The sequence below is a fragment of the Trachemys scripta genome, chromosome 16, assembly GCF_013100865.1.
Source record: "Trachemys scripta elegans isolate TJP31775 chromosome 16, CAS_Tse_1.0, whole genome shotgun sequence".
Lineage (NCBI taxonomy): Eukaryota > Metazoa > Chordata > Testudines > Emydidae > Trachemys > Trachemys scripta.
The window spans coordinates 23724173-23749046 of NC_048313.1; the positions used below are offsets into that span (position 1 = coordinate 23724173).

Consider the following 24874-nt stretch of genomic DNA (forward strand, 5'->3'; position numbering starts at 1 on the left):
AGTCCACGAAAGCTTATGCTCTAATAAATTTGTTAGTCTCTAAGGTGCCACAAGTACTCCTGTTCTTTTTGCAGATACAGACTAACAGGGCTGCTACTCTGAAACCTTTCTTATCTTAATCACTCTGCCTCTGTTTGTAAACAGAATCCTGACACCCTGCCCCAGGGGCACAGGCTGGGAGCAGCAGGTCTCCTCTGCCAACTCACATTCCACACTCATGCTGTGCAGTTAAAAGCACACCTCCTGTCCGAAACTGTCCCTCCTAACTGGCGCCCCTGCGGCAAGCCAGGGTCGAGGGGCATTGACAGAGCTGGTGGGGAGGTGAGGGAGGAGCCCAGGGCTGGGATAGCAGGAGCTGGGGGTGCTCACTGAGGAGCACCACTATTGGGCAAGGGATAGATTTATCTGGCAGTCAGGTGGTACCTGTTTGCGTGAGTGCAGGACAGTTCTGACTGTGGACAGCAGGAGCCCCTGGAACTGTCTCTGCCCTGCCTGGAGGATCATCCCTGCTGACACACTGGGGCTTTCTCTGTTACAGACGTGCTCAGACCCCAGGTCCAAACCCCCCTTCTTCACCGAGAAGACCATGGAGCCGTCCATCAAATACATCAACAAGAAGTTCCCAAATGTGGACGCACGGAGCAGCACGGTGAGCAGTCTCCCTCAGCCAAAGGCTCAGCCCCTGCCCCATGGTACAGCTCCCACTTCAATCAGTATAAGCTTCCTGCCCTGACACAGCACTCAGATACATACAGCCTCCCCCCCCGCCAGCATGGTGCTCAGACCTCTACAGGCACCCCCTCACACTGGCACGGTGCTTGGATCCATATAGCCCCCACCCCCGCTGGCGTGGTGCTCGGATGTGTACAGGTCCCCCCGGCGGCGCAGTGCTCGGATCTGTACAGGTCCCCCCTGCCAGCGCGGTGCTTGGATCTGTACAGGTCCCCCCACCAGGTGCAGTGCTTGGATCCGCACAGCACCACCCCAGCATGGGGGTTCTCAACCCAGCTCCAGCTTGAAGGCTGCAGATGCCCAGGGGTGAATGCGCCAGGGCAGCTGTGTCCAGCCCTGTGTGTGTCAGTGATCTCTGTCCCCAGCAGTGACGGGTTGGGTAGCTGGTGCCATGGCAGGGCTCTGCGTTCTCAGCGGCACGGCTGGCTCCTCTCATGGCCAGTCAGGGTGAAATCTGCTCCCCTTGTCTGCCCTTTGCTTTAGCAACACCTGGGCCCGGTGCACAAGGAGAAGGCAGAGATCATCAAAGTGCTCAATAGCTACTACCAGTCCTTCGTGGACGTGATGGAGTTCCGGGTGAGTACCTGCAGGGGGCCCCACGGCCCTGGGGAGATGGCGGGTGTCGGCCAATGGCTGGAAGCATGGAGGCTCTACGCCATGCCTCCTGGCTTCACTCACTGGCCCTGCTGGGAGGCTACTGTCTGCCGAGCTGAGCCAGCGGCACAGCCAGAACTGCTGCAGCCCCTTGGGAGTGGTGCAATCTGCCAGGCCAGGGCCTGCCCCAGCCAGGCTCCCTCAGAACCCGCTTGCCTGGAGGGGCCCAGGCAAGCCCCTGCCCAACATCCCCCCACCTGGCTGAAACTGGCAGGCTTCTGCACCTGTCCCAGGTGGCTCAGCTCTGGGGAGACAGGTGGGGTCCCACAGGTGGTGCGAAGCAGAGACTGCTCAGAGCTGGAAGTGCACTGGGGTCTGGCCAGAGAGGAGCTGGCGGGTGGGGCCGGCGGCGGAGAGGAGCCCTCGGCCGGCTGGCGGGCAGGCCGAGAGGAGCAAGTAGTGGGTGGGGGGAGCCAGCGGCTCGTAGGGTCTTGGGGCGCAGAGCAAGCGGAGCAGGCCGGGGTCCCTTCTGAGCATGGGCCCGGCTCCATGGCGCCACTGTAAACCCGGGACCGAGGAGGGTAAATCTGTTGAAAACTGTTGCATGCCCAGATGCTGTGGTCATGGGCACCCGTGGGGGGATGCTGGACCCAGCTCTCACCTGTTTTGCAGCAATCTGAGTCGGTTCATTTTGGATGGAGCAGGTGCTGCTTAAACCTGTTGCCTGTGTCACGGAGGCTGCGGGGGCTATGGCCGGCCCCATGGCCCTAGCTTCCACGTGAGCGCTTCCCCATGGCTCATTCCAGGCCCGGTGTCTGCATCCCTGCACCCTGGGCACCAGTTACATCAGGGCCCGTTGCTCCTGGAGCAGAAGGGGGGTGTTGGGGAGACTCTTTACCCTACTGTAGGTGCCAAATCTTGGGTGAGGAAGCCACCTGCCCTCCTTAGCGTACCCAGGACTTGTACGTGTGTAGCGGAGCCCTCTGCCCCTACTGACACAGCCCTCTGTCCTGGAATGGCGGGCCCGGTGTGGGGCTGAGGCCTGGGGTAGGGCGAATCACAGCTGGGGGCTCTGAGCCCCTGACTCTAAGGGCAGGTCTTCACTGCAGGGGGGGGTTGATTTAAGATACGCAAATTCAGCTACGCGAATAGCGTAGCTGAATTTGACGCATCGGAGCCGACTTACCCTGCTGTGAGGACGGCCGCAAAATCGACCTCTGCGGCTCCCCGTCAATGGCACTTACTCCCACCTCCACTGGTGGAGTAAGAGCGTCGATTCGGGGATCGATGGTCGCGTCCCGACAAGACGCGATAATTTGATCCCCGAGAGATCGATTTCTATCCGCCAATTCAGGCGGGTAGTGTAGACCTACCCTTAGGTGCGACTGACACAGCTTCCCTTGGCAGGACCATGTGTACGAGCTGCTGAACACCATCGATGCCAGCCAGTGCTACTTCGACATCGTGAGTCCCGGGCAGATCCCTTGGCTGCAGCACGTGGGCAGGGGCATAGCAGGCTGCGGGGGAGGTGCATGGACAGGGGGCTGCAAGGGGCGGTGCGTGGGAAGAGCACAGCAGGCTGCGGGGGAGGTGCATGGACAGGGGGCTGCAAGGGGCAGTGCGTGGGCGGGGCACAGCGGGCTGCGGGGGAGGTGCGTGGGCAGGGGACTGCAAGGGGCAGTGCGTGGGCTGGGCACAGCAGGCTGCGGGGGCGGTGCGTGGATAGGGGCACAGCAGGCTGCGGGGGAGGTGCGTGGGCAGGGGCACAGCGGGGGACAGACTGCTGGTGTCTCTGCTTCCCTGGGGAGGCAGGAAGATTGTGGGGATGATGCACTGGGCTGGGAGTCAGGGGATCTGGCTTTGAGTCCCAACTCAGCCACAGATCCCTGGTGTGACCTCTGGCTAGATCCTCAGGTGCTTGGCTAGGCACTGTCCCCAACGGTGCCCCCAGCACCTGCCATCTCCTCTCAGCCTCTCTGGGCCCCAGCTGCCCACTGGCAAAGTAGGGATAATCCTGAGGGTAAGTTACCAGAGGCAGGGCTGGCCTCTCGCTCTGTGTCCATGCAGCACTTGGGGCCCCGATCTCTGGTGGGCCCGTAATGCACCGAGACCGTCCCACTCCATGGGGGCTGCTGTTCCCCCAGGAATGTCGCCCGATACCGACAGCCAGCAGGGCTGTGTGCAAGGAGCAGCCTGCGGGGTGCTGGGCTGGGGGCGAGTCCCCACTGCGTACCTGGTTTTGCAGCTCTCCTCTCTGCAGGACCCTCCATCTCCATGCGCTGCAGACAAGTGAGATTGCATTGCAGGGCTCATCCCCTCCAGCAGGGGGCAGCACACACACGCCCCCCCCCCCTTGCACATGCAGACACACACAGAGCAGGGCTCATCCCCTCCAGCAGGGGGCAGCGCTTGCACATGCACACACACACACTGTTGGTCACTGACACCCCCCACTACGCGGTCCCCCGCAGCATGTGAACTACGACCTCACCAAGAACTACCTGGACCTGGTAGTGACCTACACGTCTGTCATCCTGTTGCTGTCGCGCATCGAGGACCGCAAAGCCCTGATTGGGATGTACAACTGCGCCCACGAGATGATCCAGGGCAGCGGGTGAGAGGGAACTGCGGGGAGGTGACTGAGGGGGGTTATGCAGGAGAGAGTGGTTCATACAGTGCTGGGCCGGGCCACGGGATGAGTTAACCAGTGGAACTCCCTGCTGCAGGGTATGCGTGGGTCAGAGGGCTCCAGGGGGCAGTGTATAAATCCCAGAAGTAGCGCCCATGTAGAGGAGTGAGGGGCACTGGCAGAGCCTGCAAGGTCATTTGCCATGAGGTGCATGACCCGGGCATTGCACTGCAGTTTAGTGAGGGGTGGGGCAGTTTGCTGTGGGGTGCACAACCCAGGCAGTGGGGGGCAGTTTGCCGAGGGGTGTGTGACCCAGGCACTGGGGGGCAGTTTGCCGAGGGGTGCGTGACCCAGGCCCTGGGGGGCAGTTTGCCATCAGGGCGTGAACCAAATCTCTGCCCTTGCTGTCCCCGTGCAGCGACCCCAGCTATGCCCGGCTGGCACAGATGGTGCTGGAGTACGATGCCCCACTCAAGAAACTCACAGAGGAGTTCGGGCCTCACACCAAGGTGAGTGACGCTGGCGATGGGCTGTGTTCGGGGGGGGGGCAGCTGACACCATCAGTGATAACCACTGGGCACAGCGAGGGGCTGTGGGGATGGGGCGGCTGGCACTAGTGACAACCACTGGGCTCAGCAAGGGGCTGTGGGGAGGGGGAGGGGATGGCTGGCACTAGTGACAACCACTGGGCACAGCGATCGGCTGTGGGGAGGGTTGGCCGGCACTAGTGATAACCACTGGGCACAGTGAGGGGCTGTTGACCGGGGCAGGGGGTGGCTGGCACTCGTGATATCTGCTGTTCCCTGTGCATGAGAGCAGAGTCTGGGCCACATGCACGGTCCTGTGAGAGGGTGCCCCCCGCCCGCCCCTCACCCCTGGCCTTTTCATTGGGTCCCTGCCCCACGAGCCCCCTCCTTTTTGCAACATGATACGGCTGCGCGCCCTGCAGCTGGTTCGTTCTGAACCGTGCCTAGGGAACGACTCTACATGCTCGTGCTGCACACATTTCACTTCCTCACCCTTGTGCCCCGCCCTGATACCAAGTGGCCGGACGAGGAACCCCGGTGGGCCAACCTGTACTCCACCTTGGTCCCTCGGCCTGCCGGGGACATCGGTTAGCCACTCCTTCATGGAGCCGTGAGCACTGGCGTGTACCTGGTGCAGTTCACCCCCATCCTGACGCCTGTCCATTTTGCAGCGTGAGGGAGACCCTGACGCCCACCTATCTGGAATGCACCAGGTTGCAGCCCCTTTTCCGGCTCTTCCAGAACCCCGGCTGAGGTTCTGGCTGCAGTTTTCCCCACACCTCTTCATATACACACACCCTGTCCGCAGCCCCACGAAGTCACGAGACCTCCTCAGCAACCTCCTCCTGGTGCTGGCCAAAGTGCCCGTCTACAACGCCAGGAGGAGGATGCTAGACGAGGGGGTGCTCTGCGACTGTGGGTCCTATTTCTGTTCCTCCCTGGTCTCATGCATCCGGGCAGAGTTCCTATAGATAGTGTCTGCTGGCTCCCTAGACACCTTTGAGGAGCAGTGAGCGCTGTCCAGGGTACTCTCCTCGGTGTTTCCCACTCTGGATCTCTGCTTTTGAACCTATGACCCTGTGATGGGCTCCCTAGGGTGCAGCTTGGGACTGTGGGACTGCTGTGCCCCCTTTGCTCTCTGCAGCCTGGGAGGTATAGAAAGTCATACCTCCCCCCTTAGGTTACTGCAGGAGGGTTGGTCACTGACTAACTCAAAGGCAGTTTGTGTTATAGTTCTCTTGGCATCCAGCCATCAAGGCCATGAGGTGGCGTGCCTCAGTTTCCCCATTCACACAGCAAACCAGGTTTGTTATGGTTTCTCTGCTGTGATAAGCTTTAAATCTGTTCACAGGTATTAACTGAGAACTAGCGTTACCATAAGGCAGGGGTGGCCAACCTGAGCCTGAGAAGGAGCCAGAATTTACCAATGTACATTGCCAAAGAGCCACAGTAATACATCAGGAGCCCCTGATCAGCCTGCCCCCTCCTCCCAGTGCCTCCCACCCACCAGCAGCCCCACCGATCAGTGCCTCCCCATCAGCTGTTTCATGGGATGCAGGAGGCTCTGGGGGGGAGCAGGGCGGAGTGAGAGCACTGCAGGCTGAGGGGAGGGGGCGGGAAGGGGTGGAGTGGGAGCAGGGCCTGTGGCAGAGCCAGGGGTTGAGCAGTGAGCACCCCCCGGCACATTGAAATGTTGGCACCTGTAGCCCCAGCCCCAGAGTCAGTGCCTATACAAGGAGCCGCATATTAACTTCTGAAGAGCCGCATGTGGCTCCGGAGCCACAGGTTGGCCACCCGTGCCATAAGGTTTAATGTCAGTAACCAAATTCTTATCCCAAAACTTAACATTAATACCAAGTTTTGTTTTTTTTTAATCACAGACGGGTGTTTACAAGTATCTTTATGATACCACTCCCTCTGTTCAGATAGTGTAGTTTGAGATTAGTTTGTTCATTACCCAGGGTGTCCTTTGACTCTCTCCCATGTAGTCACTGGCTTTTCTTTCCCTCCAGCGTTCCCCTCTGTGTGGACTCTTAATTTAATCACGTTTCTGGGATTTTGATATCTCAGAATCTGGGCAGATAAGGGTCCAGGTGGATCCTACACACTGGCTGGCCCTTTGAGGGGCTACCTCCCAACCCCAGGACTGTACATATGCAAAAAATCCAGTTTCCTTTTTGGAGTTACCCAGTGTTTCCCCCTCCCAGCACTGAGTCCTTCTCTGCCCCCTAGAGGGCTGTGATCTGTGCTCTCTGGGCTAGGTGTGTTTACCCTTTGATCAGATGCACCTTTTCCCAGCAGCTTTCCCATAACTGCACCCTGTCTATCACCAGCCTGGGGGAAAACACCCCCTTCTCTGTCAGTGGGGTCATTTTCACTCTCACAAACTACCACCTGGCTATTTCCTGGTCTCAACTCCTCTGCTGTCACAGGCGTTGGAGCTGCATCTTGGTTTAAAGAGACAGTTACGTTTCAAACACATATCAGAAATAGCATCCTGAAAAACTGGGACCTGGATTGGGGTACGCTCTGCCACCCCTTTCTCTGTCCCTGAGAAGTCAGCTGTGTGACTGCTCCCCTCCAGGAGGTCGGTTACACAGTTCCTTCTTAAAACCTGGGTCACAGGCTGAGTGCCTGGGTGCACAGATACTGACTCAGCCCTTCTGTCCTGGGCATCCTCTCCCCAGTGACCAGTGAGGAGACATTCCTGTACTCCCACTATTCCTTCCCCAGTCTCCTCCTCTGGGCCCCCTCCCAAGACACATTTCTCTGTGCTCCCTAGGAAGGGGTCTCCTCCCTTGTTCAGCTGCAAAACTCTGCCAGCTAACAACTGGGACAGTTTCCTTAATCACTGACAACACCTCTTCTGCCCCTGCACCTGAGGGGATATTGTCTTCTGCTGGAAAGGAGCTAGTCTCTGGCCCTCCCATACTTGGAAGCACCCTGCTTCCCTGTGTTACAGAGCCACCAGAATCCTCACCCACCTCAGTGGTTTCTGAGATCCCTGCCCCTTCTCTGGGACCCATTTCTCTATGCTCCCTAGAGTCGGGTTTGCCTCTGGTTCAGCTGCGACCTGCTGGCAGCTAACAACCTGGACAATTCTCTCCCTGGCAGGCATTACACCCCCATCCCTTCCTGAGGTGGCGTTTCCTCCAGCTGCAGTGCAGGAGTTGGTCTCAACCACCCTCCCACCTGGAAGCATGTGGCTTCCCCGTGCTGCAGAGGAATCAAGGAGACTCTCTCCCACTCTCTCAGCAGTTCCCGAGACCTTACCCTTTCCCTCAGGAGTCCCAGCATAAAATTCCTTCTTGCTGCAGGCAAATACCTTAACACAGAAAAAATCATTACCAAGAAGCAGGTTGACTAGGAGGTGTTTCACTACCTCCACTGTCAAAACACTTTCCAAATCTTCCCACACCACATGTATTTTAGCTAGTGGTACGAGGAATCTGCTTTCGCCCACCCCCACAATCTCTGCCATTTGATCAGGTAACATACTGGCCTTTGGGACCACACTCTGTTTAACCAGAGAGATCTGGGCCCCTGTATCCCTCTGCCCCAAGTACTCCCTGCCATTAATTTAGATAACCTTAACATGCTCCATTTCTGGTTCTGCAGAGGCTAACCTCACAAAACCAATATGATAGGTTCCAATTGCTTGGGGGGTTTCTCTGTTGAGGACAGCAGAACTAACATGAGCTATTAGTTGCCTCCTTCCTCCTAGCACAGGGCATTTATTTCTCAGATGCTCATTGGACTTGTATTGATAGCATCTTTTGGGCTCTTCTGCTTTTACAGGATGTTTGGGACAAGGGTTAGAGGAATGGTTTTGGGGAGGTGAGTACTCAGCCTCCCAGTCACCCTCCCTCTTGCTAGGGATAAAATGGGATCTTCCCTTCCCACCAGCTTTAAACACCCTCTTTTAGTGGTTTGTTTTCAATAGACACCTGGGTCCGTTCAAAGGCATCAGCAAGAGACGTCATCTCATTCACAGACTTTACATCTTTGTCCCATAGACACTGCTTTACATCAGCCTAGGAAATGCTCTTGAGCAACAAGATCCAACAATTCCTCAAAGCTTGTAACACCTTTGCCCCTCACCCACTTTCCCATCAAATCTTTCATTTTGTTCTCATATTCCCCATTACTCATACCAATATCCCTCTTAACATTCCTAAATTTAACTCTATATGTTTCAGAGGTGTGTTTTTAAATTTACAATAGTCTAAAGCATCCTCAATAGGCATTTCATTGTATACATTTAGAACTTTACCAGTTAATTTTGCAATCAGGGTAGGAACTCTCTTGGCATCAGGGATCTCATGCAGTGCACACAGCCTTTCAACAGTACTCAGATATTCAGCAGTATTGTCTTCCTCATTGTATTCAGGACATAAATGGTCTCAACTGTGGATTTTTGGAGTGATGGGAATTGCTGGGGCTCGTGGGTTCTGGTTCTGCTTCTCTAGCAGGTTCAGTTGGTGTTTTCGCTTTCTCTCTCTTTCTTCCCGCTCTCTTTCCCTTTCTTCCCACTTCTCCTTTACCTCCAGTTCTTTCAGGTCCAGTAGTCTCTGGTGCTCCCTCTCCCTTTCTGCAACCTGCAGCTTCAAAAGCTCCACCTTTGCGATCGCTTCATTGCTTTCACTCATTTTCCTGATTTTCTGTCCCTATTTCCCTTGCCCAAAATAAGCAAACAGAAAATAACAAACCAGTAGCCTCCTCCTGACGCTCCTTAGCCACCACACTTAAAGCCTTCACTTAAAATCTTTACACCAGTGTATGAAGTGCAAATCTTGCTCAGTACAACAAGCTGTGTATTTCACCCTGCTCGCTGCGCCACTGTGATGGGATCCTCGGGGTGCAGCCTGGGACTGTGGGACCACGGTGCCCCCTTAACTCTCTCCAGCCTGGGCTGTCTCTCACAATGCTTTGTTAGTGACCAGCAGCAAACCCCTCCAGGCGCTGGTATCACTCAGCACACCAGCATGTGGAGCCCCACACACAGCTAGATTGAATGGGTGCTCCCAAAGCCACTCACGAATTACACAGAGAAAGGCACCAGAGCCAGATCCCCACAGCTCCCAGCACTGTACCCAAGAAGAGAGGCTGGGGACAGGTATTTGTACCTGATGGCATGGGCCCCTTTTGAGGGCCTGAAACACCAATTGCACCTCCTCCTCTCTCCACTATGGAATATCAGAGCTAATCTTGATTCTATTAAGAGTCTAGTTACAGGCTGCTGAGCTGAATTCACCTTGGGCCAATGGTGCACTAGCACTGGGGCTCCCCCTACTACAAGCTGAATTCACTAAAGAGCTGAAATAACTGAGTGCTTTGTTAAGTCGTGGGGAGGCCTGAATTTTTTTGGGGGGTGGGGGGAGGGATAGCTCAGTGGTTTGAGCATTGGCCTGCTAAACCCAGGGTTGAGTTCAATCCTTGAGGAGGCCATTTAGGGATCTGGGGCAAAAATCTGCCTGGGGATTGGTCCTGCTTTGAGCAGGGGGTTGGACTAGATGACCTTCTGAGGTCCCTTCCAACCCTGACATTCTATGATTTAATAATTCTATGATTGACTATACCGTCTTGCGCTGCTCAAGATGGGCAGTGCAGATTTATTAATTGGTTCACCACTTCATCAATGGAAAGTGGACATACACCAGCCTTTGTCAAAACCTGAGCAGATTTGCCCCACGCTTCATACAAACTCACTGGTAAAGATAAACAATTAAACATATTTATTGACTGTAAAAGGTAGCTTTTGAGTGATAGGCAAAAAGTCAGAGTTAGTCACCAAAAGAAAATGTAAACACAGTCTAAACTCTCAACCCTATTAGACTGGGCAACATCTAGTTTAAGCAGTTTTTCTCACCTCACTGGATATTGCAGTCCATAGTCAGGGGCAGCTCTAAGCACCAGCAAAGCAAGTAGTGCTTGGGGCAGCCCATTTGCAAAGGTGGCAGCCGGCAGGGAGCCAGCATGGGAGCTGAGAACCAACAGGGGGCCCTGGGAGCTGTAGTTCCTTGGTTAGCTCTGTCACGGAGTATTGGGGGACTCAGGGCCCTGCACCCCCGGCTTCCTGCGATCCACCATGACACTCAGCCAGCCAGTAAAGCAGAAGGTTTATTCAGATGACAGGAATACAGTCCAAGACAGGTCTCGCAGGCACAGACAACAGGATCCCCCTCAGTTAGGTCCATCTTGGGGTCCCCGGGCACCCTAGCCCCCCTGGGAGGTCAGAGCCCCGTCTGCCTCCCGGCTATGTCCCTAGCCAGCTCCCAAAACTCTGCCTTCAGCGACCCCTCCCACAGCCTTTGTTCAGTATCCCGGGGCCAAGGTGTCACCTGGCCTCCAACCCCTTCCTGGGTTCTCATGTTACATGCTCAGGTATGTTCCCTCGGGCAGTCTCCCATCCCCCAATGCAGACTATCCTAGCCACACTCCCTTGTCAGCATTCACAGACCACAGTAAGAACAGTCCCAGTTCGTCACAAGCTCCCTGCCTATAAGCCAGCCCTGGAGCAGGGAAAGAACTACATTTCCCAGCATTCCCTTGGCTGCTACAACAGGAAAGGGAGGGGGAGGGAGTGAGGTAGCTGAGCCATGCTGCAGCTTGCTGTGAATGGAGAGCTCACTGCTAGAACGGGGTGGCACTGTGAACGGGGAGCAAGTGTGCCCAAGGAGTAGAAGGCTTTGCCCCAGATATCCCCTTCAGAAGACATCCCCAGCCTGGATTAGGGATACTGGTGTGACCTCACCTTGCAGCCCTCAAAGAATGAATTGGGTGGACTAAATGGACAGTGCCTCTCTCTATCTGAAGCCTAGCAAGGGAGGTACGTGGATCCCACTAGAATTTAAAATGAAAAGTAAGGGAGGGGAGGCTCTGGACCTGGGCAGCTTTAGATACAGTACCAGGCACGTAGGAGGATTTCCACTTCTGAGCCATGGAAGCAGAAATTGACTTTTCCTTTCCAGATATAGCTAATATTCAGAAAGGGAATCTAGTACCTGCCTTCCAGATTTGAACACCTCAAAATTCAGGAGTGCTCAAGCTCAATTTGGGCAGCTGTTACTTCATTTCTCCCAAATCAAATATACTGATCCACTGTAACTTGCTGTAGAAAAAGTAGGATAAAATTGATCAAGAAATGCTTCCCAGTGGTTATTAGGACTGGAATTGCTATTTTCAACAGCCATTGCCATTTTATTTTTTTTATTTTTTTTTACTTTTATTTGTTTAAAAGGAAGACAGTGATATTGCATTGGCAAATTCCCCATAGAAAGAAAGAATGGAACAAAAGAATAATAAAGGCACCTCAACTTTTCCTCATTTATGGAGGACAGTCTTATAATATGCATCCAGATATCCTCCAATCACACAAGCTGAAAATTGTTCCACTTTACTGCAGTTCTGTAACCATATGGGAACCAATCCTGTCTGTGTTCTGTGCACATGTAAAATTCCTGCTGAATGACCCGCCCTGGGAGCGAGTTACCAGTGACCAGGGCTGGGGCGGAAGGAGGGTGCAGTTGGCAGGGGAGAGCCCAGGGCTGGGGTGGCAGGGGGTGCGGGTGGAGGGGGGACAGCCCAGGGCTGGGGCGGCAGGGGGTGCGGGTGGAGGGGGGAAAGCCCAGGGCTGGGGCGACAGGGGGTGCAGGTGGGGGGGCGGGAGAGCCCAGGGCTGGGGCAGGTGGCAGGGGGGAGAGCCCAGGGCTGGGGCGGCAGAGGGCTGCGGGGGGTAGACCAAGGCTGGGGTTGGGGGCAGCCAAACATTTTTTTGCTTGAGGTGGCAAAAAACCTAGAGCCAGCCCTGTCCATAGTATACAGATTTCCCCCTTGAAATCTGGGCCAGTCCCCTCAGTTGGAGTCTGCAGAGTGTCCTTGATGCTTGCAGCGTAGGTGGGTGAAGGAGAAAGGCCCAGTATGTCTGTTTTATACCCTCTGTCTACTCTATCTGTCCACTCTGTCTGTTTTATACTCTCAGTCCATGTGCTCGGGGAGCACAAGTCCAGGCATGTTTGGGGGCATTGCTGAGTCTCCAGGCAAGGTTGAGCAATTCCCCTGGTGTGGCCTTGTGCAGGTGAATCATTGCATTGTAGCTCTCTTGCTGGACAATGGTGGTTGATTGACACCCCGCCCAGGCATTGGTTACTTTCCTTGCTGTTGCTTCTGGGGAACTACTGTCTGGTTGATTCCCCAACTTACAGCATGTTTTAGTGACCACCATACAACACAATTCTCATAACTTCATATGCATTAATGATACACATATATGGATAGAAAAATGACTTTCAGCAGATCCTAACCTTTCCCCTGATACTGTTACAAGGTGTGCTTTATACGATTATATGAAAATGAGGAATAAATGGGGGTTACAGGACTCACCCCCAAGGTATAGAATCTCACAGACCCCCACTCCTGACTCTGTTCTTCCTGAGTTATCCCCCGCACTCAGTTGAACCCTGGGTTCAGTGGCTCCTCCTGTAAGGTTTGGGGAGGGGTCTTTAGATCCAGACGGGCTTGTGCCCACCCGCCGCCTGGAATTCAATAAGGCACAGCCGGCATGCAGTTGTGCCAGCCTGGCCTGGTGTGCATGTGGGCTTACGCTGATGGTGCGTGTGAGGGGCCAGACGCTGCTTGTGGGGCAATGTGTGCGAGACTGGAGGTGTGGTATGGACAGCTCCCGGCTCGCTCCAGATTCGCAGCCAGGGGCAGCTGAGGTCTGAACTTGCCTCAGCAGGCCTGGCCCCACATCCAACTCCAAACCTAGCTCCACATAATGCTTTATGCCTGGCCCAGGACCCCTGTGGTACTATCCTCACCTGAGAGCAGCACATGGTTACGGGTCCATTTCTGGCTCCTGGCCTTCCTGCTAGAAGGCTGTGTAGTTGTAGCTGTAGCTGTTGTATTGCTGCTGCTGCCCCTGCTAACTGCTCCCTGCCCCCCTCCAGGCCGTGACCAGCGCCCTCCTGTCTCTCCATTTCCTCTTTGCCCGGAGGAACCAGTCGGCCGAGCAGTGGCGCAGTGACCAGCTCCTGAGCCTGATCAGCAACTCGGCCGCCATGCTGAGCCCGGCCAGCTCGGACGTCGTGAGTCTGGCCTTCTGGGGCCTGGGGGCCATCAGGAGGGGCCCTGAGCGCAGAGCTCAGGGGGGTGTTGCCCGCAGGACACCATACGATGGCTCTGCCTGCAGCTGGCTCGCCCAGCTGAGGGGATCCCAGGGGGCTGGGGCAGACCCCAACCCCTTGTCCAGCAGCGTAGGGACTCCCAGCATGCATGGCCGATCCCTGTCCGTGGGGAGCCGGGGGCAGGCCGCCATGCCAGGGTGCCTCTTGGTGCCCGTGACGATGGGGCTGGGAGCCACCAGGTCCTGCTTGCTACAGCCATGCCAAGATCTGGACGGGCAGCCATTCAGGTATGACCCGGTGATCCCAAGTGCTGGGTCATGGGGGCTGGGGATGGGAGGGCAGGGGCTGGGCCAGCTCACAGGGCCGAGGCGGCTGTGAGGGTCGAGAGTCAGGACAGCAGCTCTGCCCCAGTGCCCGTTCCCGGTGGTGAGTGGCTGGGAAGAGCCATGGAGAGCAACACTGAGGAATGGCCCCTCTCTCCCCAGATGGCCTGCGAGTACCTGTCGCTGGAGGTGATCGAGCGCTGGATACTGAGTGAGTCACGCTGCACCTGGCGGGAAGGGCCCTCTGGGGGGCCCATCCCCCACCTGGCATCCACCCATCCCCATGTGCACCCACCCCTTCACCACCCATCCCCATACACACCCACCCCTCCCTATCCCCATACGCACCCATCCACACACCCATCCCCATACTCACCCATCCCTCCACCCACCCATCCCTCCCCATCCCCATCCACACCCACCCATCCGCATACATACCTACCCCTCTATGCACCCACCCCTTCCCCTCATCCCCATACTCACCCATCCCCATATGCACCAACTCCTCCACCCACCCATCCTCATACACACCCACCCCTCCCCATCCCCATTCGCACCCATCCCCTTACACACAACCCCCTCCCTACCCCCATACGCACCCATCCCCATACACACCCACCCCTCCCCATCCCCATACACACCCACCCCTGCATCCACCCATCCCCATACACACCCACCCCTCCCCCTCCCCATATGCACCCATACGCATACGCACCCACCCCTCCCCATCCCCATCCCCATATGTACCCATCCCTCCCGTTCCCCATGAGCACTCACCTCTCCAACCACCCATCTGCATACACACCCATCCCCATACACACCCATCATTCCACCCCACCCCTGCCTGCCCATACACACCCATCCCCCTTCCTGGGACCCACGCATCCCTATCTATCCAGCGATCCATCCACCCACCCACCCACCCACCAACCAGTAGAATCCAAGGGAAAGTCTCCACTGATATTAATGGCCCCCCCATCTGTCTAGGGGTCTCTCTCTCTCCCAGTGCTCATGCCCTGCCCAGTGACTCACAGGCTGGTGCTTTCTGCCCCCTTCACAGTACAAGGCCCCAGTGTGGTGGGCAGGCAGTTGGCAGGGAAGGGTTAACACGCATCACATCACCTGCCTGGTCCTGGGGGATCAGGCAGGTCCCACCTCTCTGAAAGTCACAAGCACCAGAGACCAGAGAGAGCCCAGCCCGCCCAGGAACCCAGCCTGGGAGCCCAGCCCAGCCCAGCCTAGCCCAGCCAGGAGCCTGGCCTCAGAGCCCTGCCCAGCCCTGGTCATTACCTCACACTAGCAGCCCCAATCTGGGGCCTCAGTGCTGGGGATCGCTGCCCCGTTTGGCCCAGCAGTACCCGCGTCTGCTGACCTCTGGATGCCTGGCAGTGCCTGCTCGCCCCCTGGTGATGTGAGGGGGCAGGATGGAGAGTTGGGGTTGGCAGCACCTCTGTGCCCCTTGCGCCCCTGACATTCCCCTCGCTGCACCCCTTCCCCTCCTTCTGTACCCTTGTGCCCTTCACCGCTGCCACCTCCTCCACATGCCCTGCCACCTACTGTATCACTGCCATGCCCCACCCTGGGGCCCCTCGCTCCCTGCCGCCCCAGCCTCAGTGCTCCTCATCCCTGCCGCTTCCTCCATGCACCTGCCACCCCACCCCCTGTGCCCCTCACCTCTGCCACCCCACCCCCTGTGCCCCTCACCTCTGCCGCCTCCTCCCTGTGCCCCCTGCCACATCCCTGCCATGCCCCACCCTGGGGCCCCTCACCCCCTTCTGCCCCAGCCCCTCTGCCCCTCGCTCCTGCTGCCCCAGCCCCTGTGCCCCTCGCTCCTGTCACCTCTTCCCCTGACCTGCCACATTCTGCATCCCTGCCATGCCCCTGTGCCCCTTGCCCCCTGCTGCCCCACCCCCTGTGTTTCTCACCTTCCTGCTGTGCACCTGACCCCTCCCCTCTGCCCCTCCCTGCAGTTGGCTTCCTTCTGTGCCACGGCTGCCTGAGCACGAACCCGCAGTGCCTGGAGCTGTGGAAGCTGGGCCTGCAGGGCTCGCTCTACATCAGCCTCATCCGCGACGACGCCCTGCAGATCCACAAGGTCACTGAGGAGTTCTTCGGCAGTCTGAAAGGGTAACGGGGCGCTGTGGGGGCAGCGGGTGGGGGGTGCTGACATGGGTGGGGGCTGGCATGGGCATGGAGGGTGGCTGCTGGGGCAAGGCAGGTGGGGGGTGGAAGGCAGGTGGCAGGGGCAGGGGGGCGTCTGGCAGGAAGGCGGAGGATAGCTGCTGAGGGCAGGGCAGTGGCGGGGACGCAGAGGGCGGGGTCAGCTGGTGGGAGCGGGTGGCTGGTGGAGGTTGGAGGGGGATCCCCACCAGACCCAGGGGAAGGGCAGGGAGGGCCCAAAGTGACTAGTACAGTGTCCCGGATCCCAGGATCGGTGCCACACCCCAGCTTTGGGACAGGCCCTTGGAGGGACCCCTTTAATGTGCTGGACTCCCAGGGGGTCTCACTTCCTTCAGGGCAGCCATGGGGCCTCACAGCCTCCTGAGACTGACCCTCGGGGCTCCAGCCCTCCTGCCCCACCCGGGAGCTCTGCTCAGCAACTCCCTGAGCCAGGCTCCTGGTGCCGCCGGGTCCCCTCCTCAGGGCCAGACACCCCTCCCCTGCCCCCCCCCCAGCCCAGCTGTGTCCCCTGGAGCCCAGCACTGGAGTCCTTAGCAGAGCGACCTGAAGGGGAAAGCACAGGCCGACCTGGCCAGGCCGGGGCCCCTGGGAGCCCCTTTTTCAGGCCTCGTGTCTCCCTCTCTGACTTCGTCCCTTCCTCAGCTCCCAGAGGCTGGAGGTTCCTTCCAGCAGCCAACACTCAGGCACCCACCTCTCCCCGCCCAGGCCTGCTCTCCGGGGGGGCTGCTCCTCCCACTGGGCGCTGGGCACGAGGTGTCACTGTCCTGGTGACTGGGTTTTCCATTGAGATGGGTCAGCCTCAGCCAGAATTTTGGTGACCCATTCAGGGTCAGCTAGCCAGGCGAGCCTCCCTCCCCACCTCATCCCTTAGCCAGCCCGAGTGCAAACTTAACCCTTGTCCCCCTCACGGGGTAGCAATGCACAGTCTGGGGGAAACTGAGGCATGTGCAGGCATCATAAAAGTATCACAGAAAATTCCCACTTTGTCACATGCAGCGAATTCTGTGCTGGAGTCCAGTGGGTCGGGGACGGGAGGGGGCTGAGCTGCGCTGGGAGCTGTGCCAGGGCTCTGCTTCAGGGGGCTGCCCTGGGGGCTGTGCTAGGGCTGTGCCGGAGCTCGGGGCTGGCTGGGGGCTGCCCTGGTGATCAGCACTCACTCTCGTCCCCTCCGCAGGTATGGGAAGCGGGTGGCTGATATCAAGGAGTGCAAGGAGCATGCTGTGGCGCACAGGTACAGGCTGCCTGGGCCTCGAGCCCTCCCATCCCCAACTGCACCTGGGTCCTGGGTCATCCACGGGGACGGGGTTTAGTGCCTGTGGTGGGGAGGTCCCCTTGGTAGTGGGCAGTGCTCATTGCAGTGTGGGCAGGGCAGGCGTCTGACATGCCTCTGGTAACATGCAGCACCGTGTGCTGCTCCAGTCCTGCCCCACCGCCCTACCAGTGCCCTGAGTCCCACCCCGCAGCCCCTGCTACCGCATCCCTAGGCTCCTCCCCCACTGCCCTACCAGTGCCCCCAGTCCCGATCCGCGGCCCTTGCTATCCCAGCCCTGGGCTCCCCCCCAGCTCTGCCGGTGCCCCTCAATCCCGACCCACAACCCCTGCTATCCCAGCCCTGGGCTTCCCCCCGCTCTGCCAGTGCTCCTCAATCCCGACCCATGGCCCTTGCTATCCCAGACTGGTTTCAGGGATGTGAGATATTTGCCCCTCATTACTCCCCTGATGCGGCTGCCCCATGCAACCCCCCTGCATGGCCTTCCTATAGCTGCATCCACAGTGGAGTGAGCAGCCTTAGACGCCCTGGTGCTGGGCCGGGCTGTGGGGTGGGCATGGGACTGGCGTGGGGGTGGGCAGTGCAGTGTCCAGCTCAATCACTTGCTCCCCCTTGCACAGTGGCCAGCTGCACCGGAACCGGCGGGCTTTCCTACGCAACGCGGTGCGGGAGCTGGAGGCGCTGCTGAGCGACCAGCCCGGGCTGCTGGGCCCCAAGGTGAGGGGGCGGGGAAGGGCTGGAAGGGGAGTGAGCGTGTCTGTGTGCATGCGTGTGCATGCGTGTGAACATGTATGGTCACTGTGGTGCCATGTGTTTTGATGTCCAGTGTCCCTCTGCCCCACATCCTGCCTGTCATACTGACAGGGAGTGCTCCAGTCTCTGCCCTACAGTCCCAGGACCGGGTGGACAAGGGGTCTCACCCAATGGTCTGACCTTGCAGTGCTCCTCCAGCTCCAGCAGTTCCAGACGGCTGGCGAGTCTCCCGCTTGTAATGGGGACAGAGCACACAGCGTGCTCCCTCTCATCTCTTGTTCAGTCCCAGTCGTGTCTGAGCCCCAGGCCTTTGGCCAAGACCTCCCCTGGGGTTCCTTTGTCTTGGGTAGGCTCAAGGGTGCATCTTCCCTGGACAACGAGGCAGCGGGCTCAGCCCCGGGCTGTCGCTTGTTTCCTGCCCTGTGATAGATTTCTCCCTCATGGGTTCAGAGCCTAATAGCCCACACGTCCCACAGCTCGGACATCATTTCCCGTACCAAGGTCTGGCAGTACCAGGACAATCAGCTAGTTCTTAGCTCTCGACAGAGCCCTCCTTGTCCCTCTGCAGTGTCATAGGGAGGAAATGGTCAGACACAGACGTAATCTACCCACCAGGGCCTGCCTGTGTTGCGGGGCCATGCTGTGAGGTGTGTTTCCTCTCCGTTGTCCCTGTGAAGTGATTCCCCTCATCCTAGGTAGCCCTGAACGACCCCTTGCCCCCTGGCTGCCCATGGGGGGCGGTTATTTGGCTCTGATGGCCCCTTCCCCATTTGCTGTCTGGTTTGTGGTGGCGCCTGTGAGCCCCAGGTGCCCGGCATGCAGCCAGGCCAGAGTCGTCCCTGCCTGGAGCTGACCTCACCGATCTCTGCCCTGCCAGGCTCTCTGCGTCTTCATGTCGCTCTCCTTGTGCCGTGACGAGGTGAACTGGCTGGTGCGTCATGCTGAGCATGTCACCAAGACCAAGACCCCTGAGGACTACGTTGACAGGTCAGGGCAGGGCCAGGCTTGCAGGAAGCGGGGTGGGCACTGGGGGGATGGGGTCTGGGGTGTCCTGGGCAAGGGGTGGTGGTCCAAGGTGAGGTCTGGTTGTCGGGGGTGGGGTGGGGGTGGAGACAGGCTTTGGGGTGGTCTGGATCTTGGGGGCGGGCCAGACCCTGGGTGGATCTGGTTCTGGGGGTGACAGGCCCTGGTGGATCTGACTGTCGGGGGCAGGACAGTCCCTGGGTGAGTCTGGCTATTGGGGCTGGGGGACTCTGAGGGTTTCTGGCTCTGCTGGGGGGGACAGGCACTGGTGGGGTCTGGCTCTGTGGGGGGGGAATTGCTGGGGGCTGGCTCTGTGTGTGTGGGGGGATAGGCCCATCGTGGGTCTGGCGTGGAGAGGGGGAGGCACTGGGCAGGTCTGGCTCTGGGGACGGGAGGCAGTGGGGGTGTGTGTCTGGCTCTTGGGGGGTAGGCACTGGGTGGGGGCTGGCTCTTGGAGGGGGAGACAGACACTATTTGCTGTGAAACATGGGAGGCCGTGTGGGCCCCATGCTGAGTGGGGTGCACTGAACCCATGGGTCCCCTGGGCAGAAGAGAAGGTCGGGGTCTCCACTCAGGGCCCGGCAGCGTGGGGGCGTTGGTTTGGGGGTAGGAAATGGAACCAAGTGACATGGCAGCAATTTGTGGCTCTGGTGACAATCCTGTGCCCAATTCAGCCGGCAGCGCGTGTCCCATACCCCAGCACAGGTGTGCAAAGGGGGCGCAGCTGCTGCAAGGCCCAAGTGGCACCTGCTCTGCCTGGCGCGGCCTGACGAGACATGGGCCAAGAGCAAGCGAGGGAAGATGGGAAATGACCCCTGCGGGGAAGGGGAGACGCTGTGGATCTTGCCCTGGGGGTTGGGGAGTTGGCAGCCCCAGCACCGCAGGCCAGACGGCTGCCAGGAGAGCAAAAGCAACTCCCTGTAGCATTGGAAAATACTCTGGCGAAACACTGCAGGAGCTCCGCGGATTATCTTTACAAAGAGCAGGTCAAAGGGCGACTAGATCACGGTCCCTAGTACCTGCAGCTGGGGAAACTGAAAACGGTGCATGGAGGCTCCTCAGTCTAGCAGACAAACGTCTGACGTGCTCCAGCGGCCGGTAGCTGAAGCTAGACACATTCTAGGCTGGAAATAATGAAATCTTTGGAGCAGGTTACCCAGGGGCGGGGGGGGGGTCTCCACCACTGGCAATTTCGAAAAGGTCTACTTGAGTTCGAACAGGAATGAACTCAGGGAAGTCCTGTGGCCTGCGCTACGCAGGAGCTCAGACTCAGTGGTCAGAGGGGTCCCTTCTGGGCGTGGAATCTAGAGGGGAAGGTGACGTGCGCTTGGCTGGTGGGTTGGTCAGCACTTGCCTGGACACCTGTGTGGGGGCGTGGCAGGAGTCCCATGGCACCGTGCTGGGCACAGGGCTGCCCTGGGTACCCTGTTTCCAGCTGGAGCTGTCAGATTCGGATCCAGCCTTGCCCACCCCCAGGCACGGCGATATGCGGGGAGGGTTGTGGGATTGGGTCCCCAGTGACTCTTGGCAGCAGGAGCCCGGGTGCAGCACTGTCTCCCTCAGAGGAGCCTGACCCAGCCCCGTGTCACCCCTGCAGTCACATCGCCGAGCTGCTCTTCCTCATGGAGCAGCTGCGTACCCTCGTGCACAGGCATGGCCCAGTGATCCAGCGCTACCACGTCCAGTACCTGGCTCGCTTTGACGCCCTGCTGCTCAGCGATATCATCCAGGTACAGTACCCAGGGGGAAGGGCTCTGAGCTGCAGCCAGGACCCCGACAGTGAGACACACAACCCTGGGAGGGGAAAATTCCCTGGGGTGTAGGAGTCCTGCACTAGCCAGCCCCATCTCTGGGCAGGAACACTGCCATCGCCATGGGCGCTCCGCACCCCAGAATGCGCCTGCCCAGCTGCCTGCGAGAAGCCCCACTAAGCTGTGCCCGTCTGTTTCAGAATCTGACCGTCTGCCCCGAGGAGAAGTCCATCATCATGTCGTCCTTCGTCAGCACCCTGTCGTCTCTCACTCTGAAACAAGGTACGCAGGTGCCCCCACGGCTCCCTGCTGTGCCCGGAGCAGCAGGTCCTTCCATGGGGTGTGCAGGCCCCAGGCCACAGCTCCAGCCCAGAACATAAGAACAGCCATACTGGGTCAGACCAAAGGTCCATGGAGCCCAGTATCCTGGCTTCCGACAGTGGCCAATGCCAGGTGCTCTAGAGGGAATGTACAGAACAGGTAATCACCAAGTGATCCATCCCCTGTCACCCATTCCCAGGTTCTGACATACGGAGGCTAGGGACACCGTCCCTGTCCATCCTGTCTAATAGCCATTGATGGACCTGTCCTCCATGAACTTATCTAGTTCTTTATTTAACCCTGTTATAATCTTGGCCTTCACAACATCCTCTGGCAAGGAGTTCCACAGGTTGACCATGCGTTGTGTGAAGAAATACTTCCTTCTGTTTGTTTTAAATTTCTGCCTATTAATTTCATTTGGTAACCCCTAGTTCTTGTGTTATGAGATGGAGTAAATAACACTTCCTTATTTACTTTCTCCACACCGGTCATGATTTTATAGACCTCTATCGTATCCCCCCTTAGTCATCTCTTTTCCAAGCTGAAAAGTCCCAGTCTTATTAATTGCACCTCATATGGAAGCTGTTCCATACCCCTAATCATTTTTGTTGCCCTTTTCTGTATTCTTTCCAATTCCAATATATCTTTTTTGAGATGGGGTGACCACACCTGCATGCAGTGTTCAAGGTGTGGGTGTACCATGGATTTATATAGAGACAATATGATATTTTATGTCTTATTATCTATCCCTTTCTTAATGATTCTCAACATTCTGTTAGCTTTTTTGACTGCCACTGGCGCTGCACATTTTGAGTGGATCATTCAAATGAGTGGGAAAGTGGGCAGCCTGGATGCCTGGGTTCACCACCCCCTCCGAGGCCTTGTCTCTGCCCCTGCCGCTGGGGGGAAGGAACACAGAAAGTAGGGTTGCCAATTTTGGTTGGATGCATTCCTGGAGATTTCATCACATGACATAATCTTTAATTAAAGATTAATCTTTAATTCTTGGAGACTACAGGCACATCCTGGAGGGTTGGCAACCCTAGCACAGAGGGGAGAGCCCCCCTGCCCATGGGGCCACTGCCACCTCTCTAAAGCTGCTTCTCTTTCCTGCAGTGGACAAAAAGGAGAAGTTCGACTTCTCTGGGCTTCGCCTGGACTGGTTCCGGCTGCAGGTAATTCCCCGCCAGATGTTTGCATCCCCATTAAGGGCTGGGCATCTGCCAGGGTGCACACACCCCACCCAGCCCCCTGCCAGGCACACACCAGCAATACTTCCCCTGCCCAGCCCACTGCCAGGCCTGCACCAACAACCCCTCCCCTCCCCTGCTCAGCCCCCTGACAGACTGCAACCGGCAACCCCTGACCTCCCGCACCCAGCCCTCCTGGTTTGGCTGAGAGTCTCCCGGAATCGGGCTCCATCTCCGGGAGGCAACTGAACCAATCCGGGAGATTTTAGGCCGCTAAAGTCCGGTTGGCTGCGCAGTGGGGATAAGGCAGGCTCCTTACCTACCCTGGCTCCGTGCTGCTCCTGGAAGCGGCTGGCATGTCCCTGTGTCCCCTAGGCGGAGGCGAGGCCAGGGGGGTCTCTGCGCGCTGCCCCCGCCCTGAGCAGCAACTCTGCAGCTCCCATTGGCTGGGAACAGGGAACAATGGGAGCTGTAGGGTTGGTGTCTGCAGGCAGTGGCAGCGCGCAGAGCCACCTGGCTGCCCCTGAGCCTAGGAGCTGCTGCCGGACATGCCACCACTTCCAGGAGCCACACAAGGTAAGTGCTGCCCGGCCGGAGCCTGTACCCCGCACCCTCTCCTGCACCCTAACCCCCTACCCCAGCCCCCTCCCGCATCCAAACTCCCTCCAAGAGAACACACCCCCTCCTGCACCCCAAACCCTTCCCCAGGCTCAGCACGAAGCTCCCTCCCACACTCTGAACCCTCGGCCCCACCCTCCAGCCCAAAGCCCACACCCACTCCCGCACCCCAACCCCCTGCCTCAGCCCGGTGAAAGTGAGTGAGGGTGAGGGAGAACGAGCGATGTGGGGGGTGGCTGGAGTGAGTGGGGACGGGCCTCGGAGAAGGGGTGGGGCAGGGGATGGGGCAAAAGCATTTGGGTTTGTGCGACTAGACAGTTGGCAACCCTAGCCCCCGCCACATCCACATCAGCTCTGTTCCATTTCTGTTCACTAACTAGGGCCATGGCCTGGCTCTGGGCTCCCCTGCCCTGGGAGCAGCCCCTGCCTAGCCACAGGCCCATGGGGAAGACAGCTGGGAGCGGGAGCTGGTGGAACCACTCCTGGTGGGGCTTGACCCCGGAGCCGGCAGCACCAAGCGCACAGCGCCCTGCCCTTGCAGCTAACAGAGTCACTCTGCTTGACTGGGGGAGCCACAGGGCTGATGGTGGAGGAGGAGTGATGTGGTTGCCCCAAGCCCTGAGGCTGGGCTCTTTCTCACCCCCTTCTCTGCCTCCCCTAGGCTTACACCAGTGTGGCCAAGGCCCCCATGCAGCTGCGCGAGAGCACGGATGTGGGCCGTGTGATGAACCTCATCATGTTCCACTCCAAGATGCTGGACTCACTGGAGGAGTTGGTAGTGGAGACTTCGGACCTGTCGGCCTTGTGGTGAGTATGTGCAGCGCCCGGCGCGGGCAGGCCAGCACTGCCTGGGGCCGGTGCTGGGCCTGCCTCAACCCCATCAGTGCCTCAGTTTCCCCATTGCACCATGTGGTGCAGGAGAGGATCTGCTGCCCTCGGAGCTGTGGTGTGAGGCCTGTTTGCTGGCTTTTCTGGGCAGGGGTCGCTCTGGGAGCACTGGACAGTCAGGTGGCGGGTGGGGAGAGTTGGTGCAGCTAGCCCAACAGCGTTGCTAAGGCCTGGCTTCCGGCCCTGTGGTCGGCCCATTCAGACCCACGCCCCCCAGAACCTGGTGGCAGCTGCAGAGGGCACAGCAGCCAGTGGGATCCAGGCCTCTGAGCGGGACATGAAGGGGTTGGGGTGATGCTGCTCACATGGAATCACATGCACACACACAAAAACACAGAATCACACACACAAACATGGACTCACACGCACATGGAATCACACACATACACACAAATACAGAATCACACACACACAAACATGGAATCACACGCACATGGAATCACACACATGCACACAAACACGGAATCATACACACAGACAGACATACAAACACAGAATCATACGCACATACCTACATGGAAAAGCACGTGCACACTCACACAAACACGGAATCACATGTACATGCATACATACACAAACATAGAATCAGATGTACACGGAATCACACACACACACAAGCACAGAATCACACACACATGGAATCACACACATACACATGGAATCACATGCACACAAACACGGAATCACACGCACATGGAATCACACACATACACACAAACACGGAATCACACACACAGACATACAAACACAGAATCATGGAACACACCTACATAGAAAGGCAGATGCATGCGCACACAAACATGGAATCACATGCACATGGAATCACACACATACACACAAATACAGAATCACCCACACACACAATCACATGCAAACACCTACATGGAAGAGCACATGCACACAAACATGGAATCACATGTACATGGAATCACACACATACACACACACA

At 57.9% G+C, this 24874-nt stretch overlaps 1 protein-coding gene across 1 annotated transcript in view; it reads left to right on the forward strand.

Moving 5' to 3' along the window:
- Positions 1-24874, forward strand: part of NCKAP1L (NCK associated protein 1 like) — a 53084-nt gene that overhangs the window by 21582 nt on the left and 6628 nt on the right. The window contains exons 2-16 of the mRNA XM_034792820.1: positions 539-649; positions 1216-1308; positions 2734-2790; positions 3798-3940; positions 4374-4464; positions 13431-13568; positions 14093-14141; positions 15901-16057; positions 17286-17342; positions 18002-18098; positions 19012-19121; positions 20755-20887; positions 21109-21190; positions 22346-22404; positions 23699-23844. Of these exons, the coding sequence (XP_034648711.1) occupies positions 539-649; positions 1216-1308; positions 2734-2790; positions 3798-3940; positions 4374-4464; positions 13431-13568; positions 14093-14141; positions 15901-16057; positions 17286-17342; positions 18002-18098; positions 19012-19121; positions 20755-20887; positions 21109-21190; positions 22346-22404; positions 23699-23844 (1523 nt within the window). The remainder of the gene's footprint in view (positions 1-538; positions 650-1215; positions 1309-2733; positions 2791-3797; positions 3941-4373; positions 4465-13430; positions 13569-14092; positions 14142-15900; positions 16058-17285; positions 17343-18001; positions 18099-19011; positions 19122-20754; positions 20888-21108; positions 21191-22345; positions 22405-23698; positions 23845-24874) is intronic.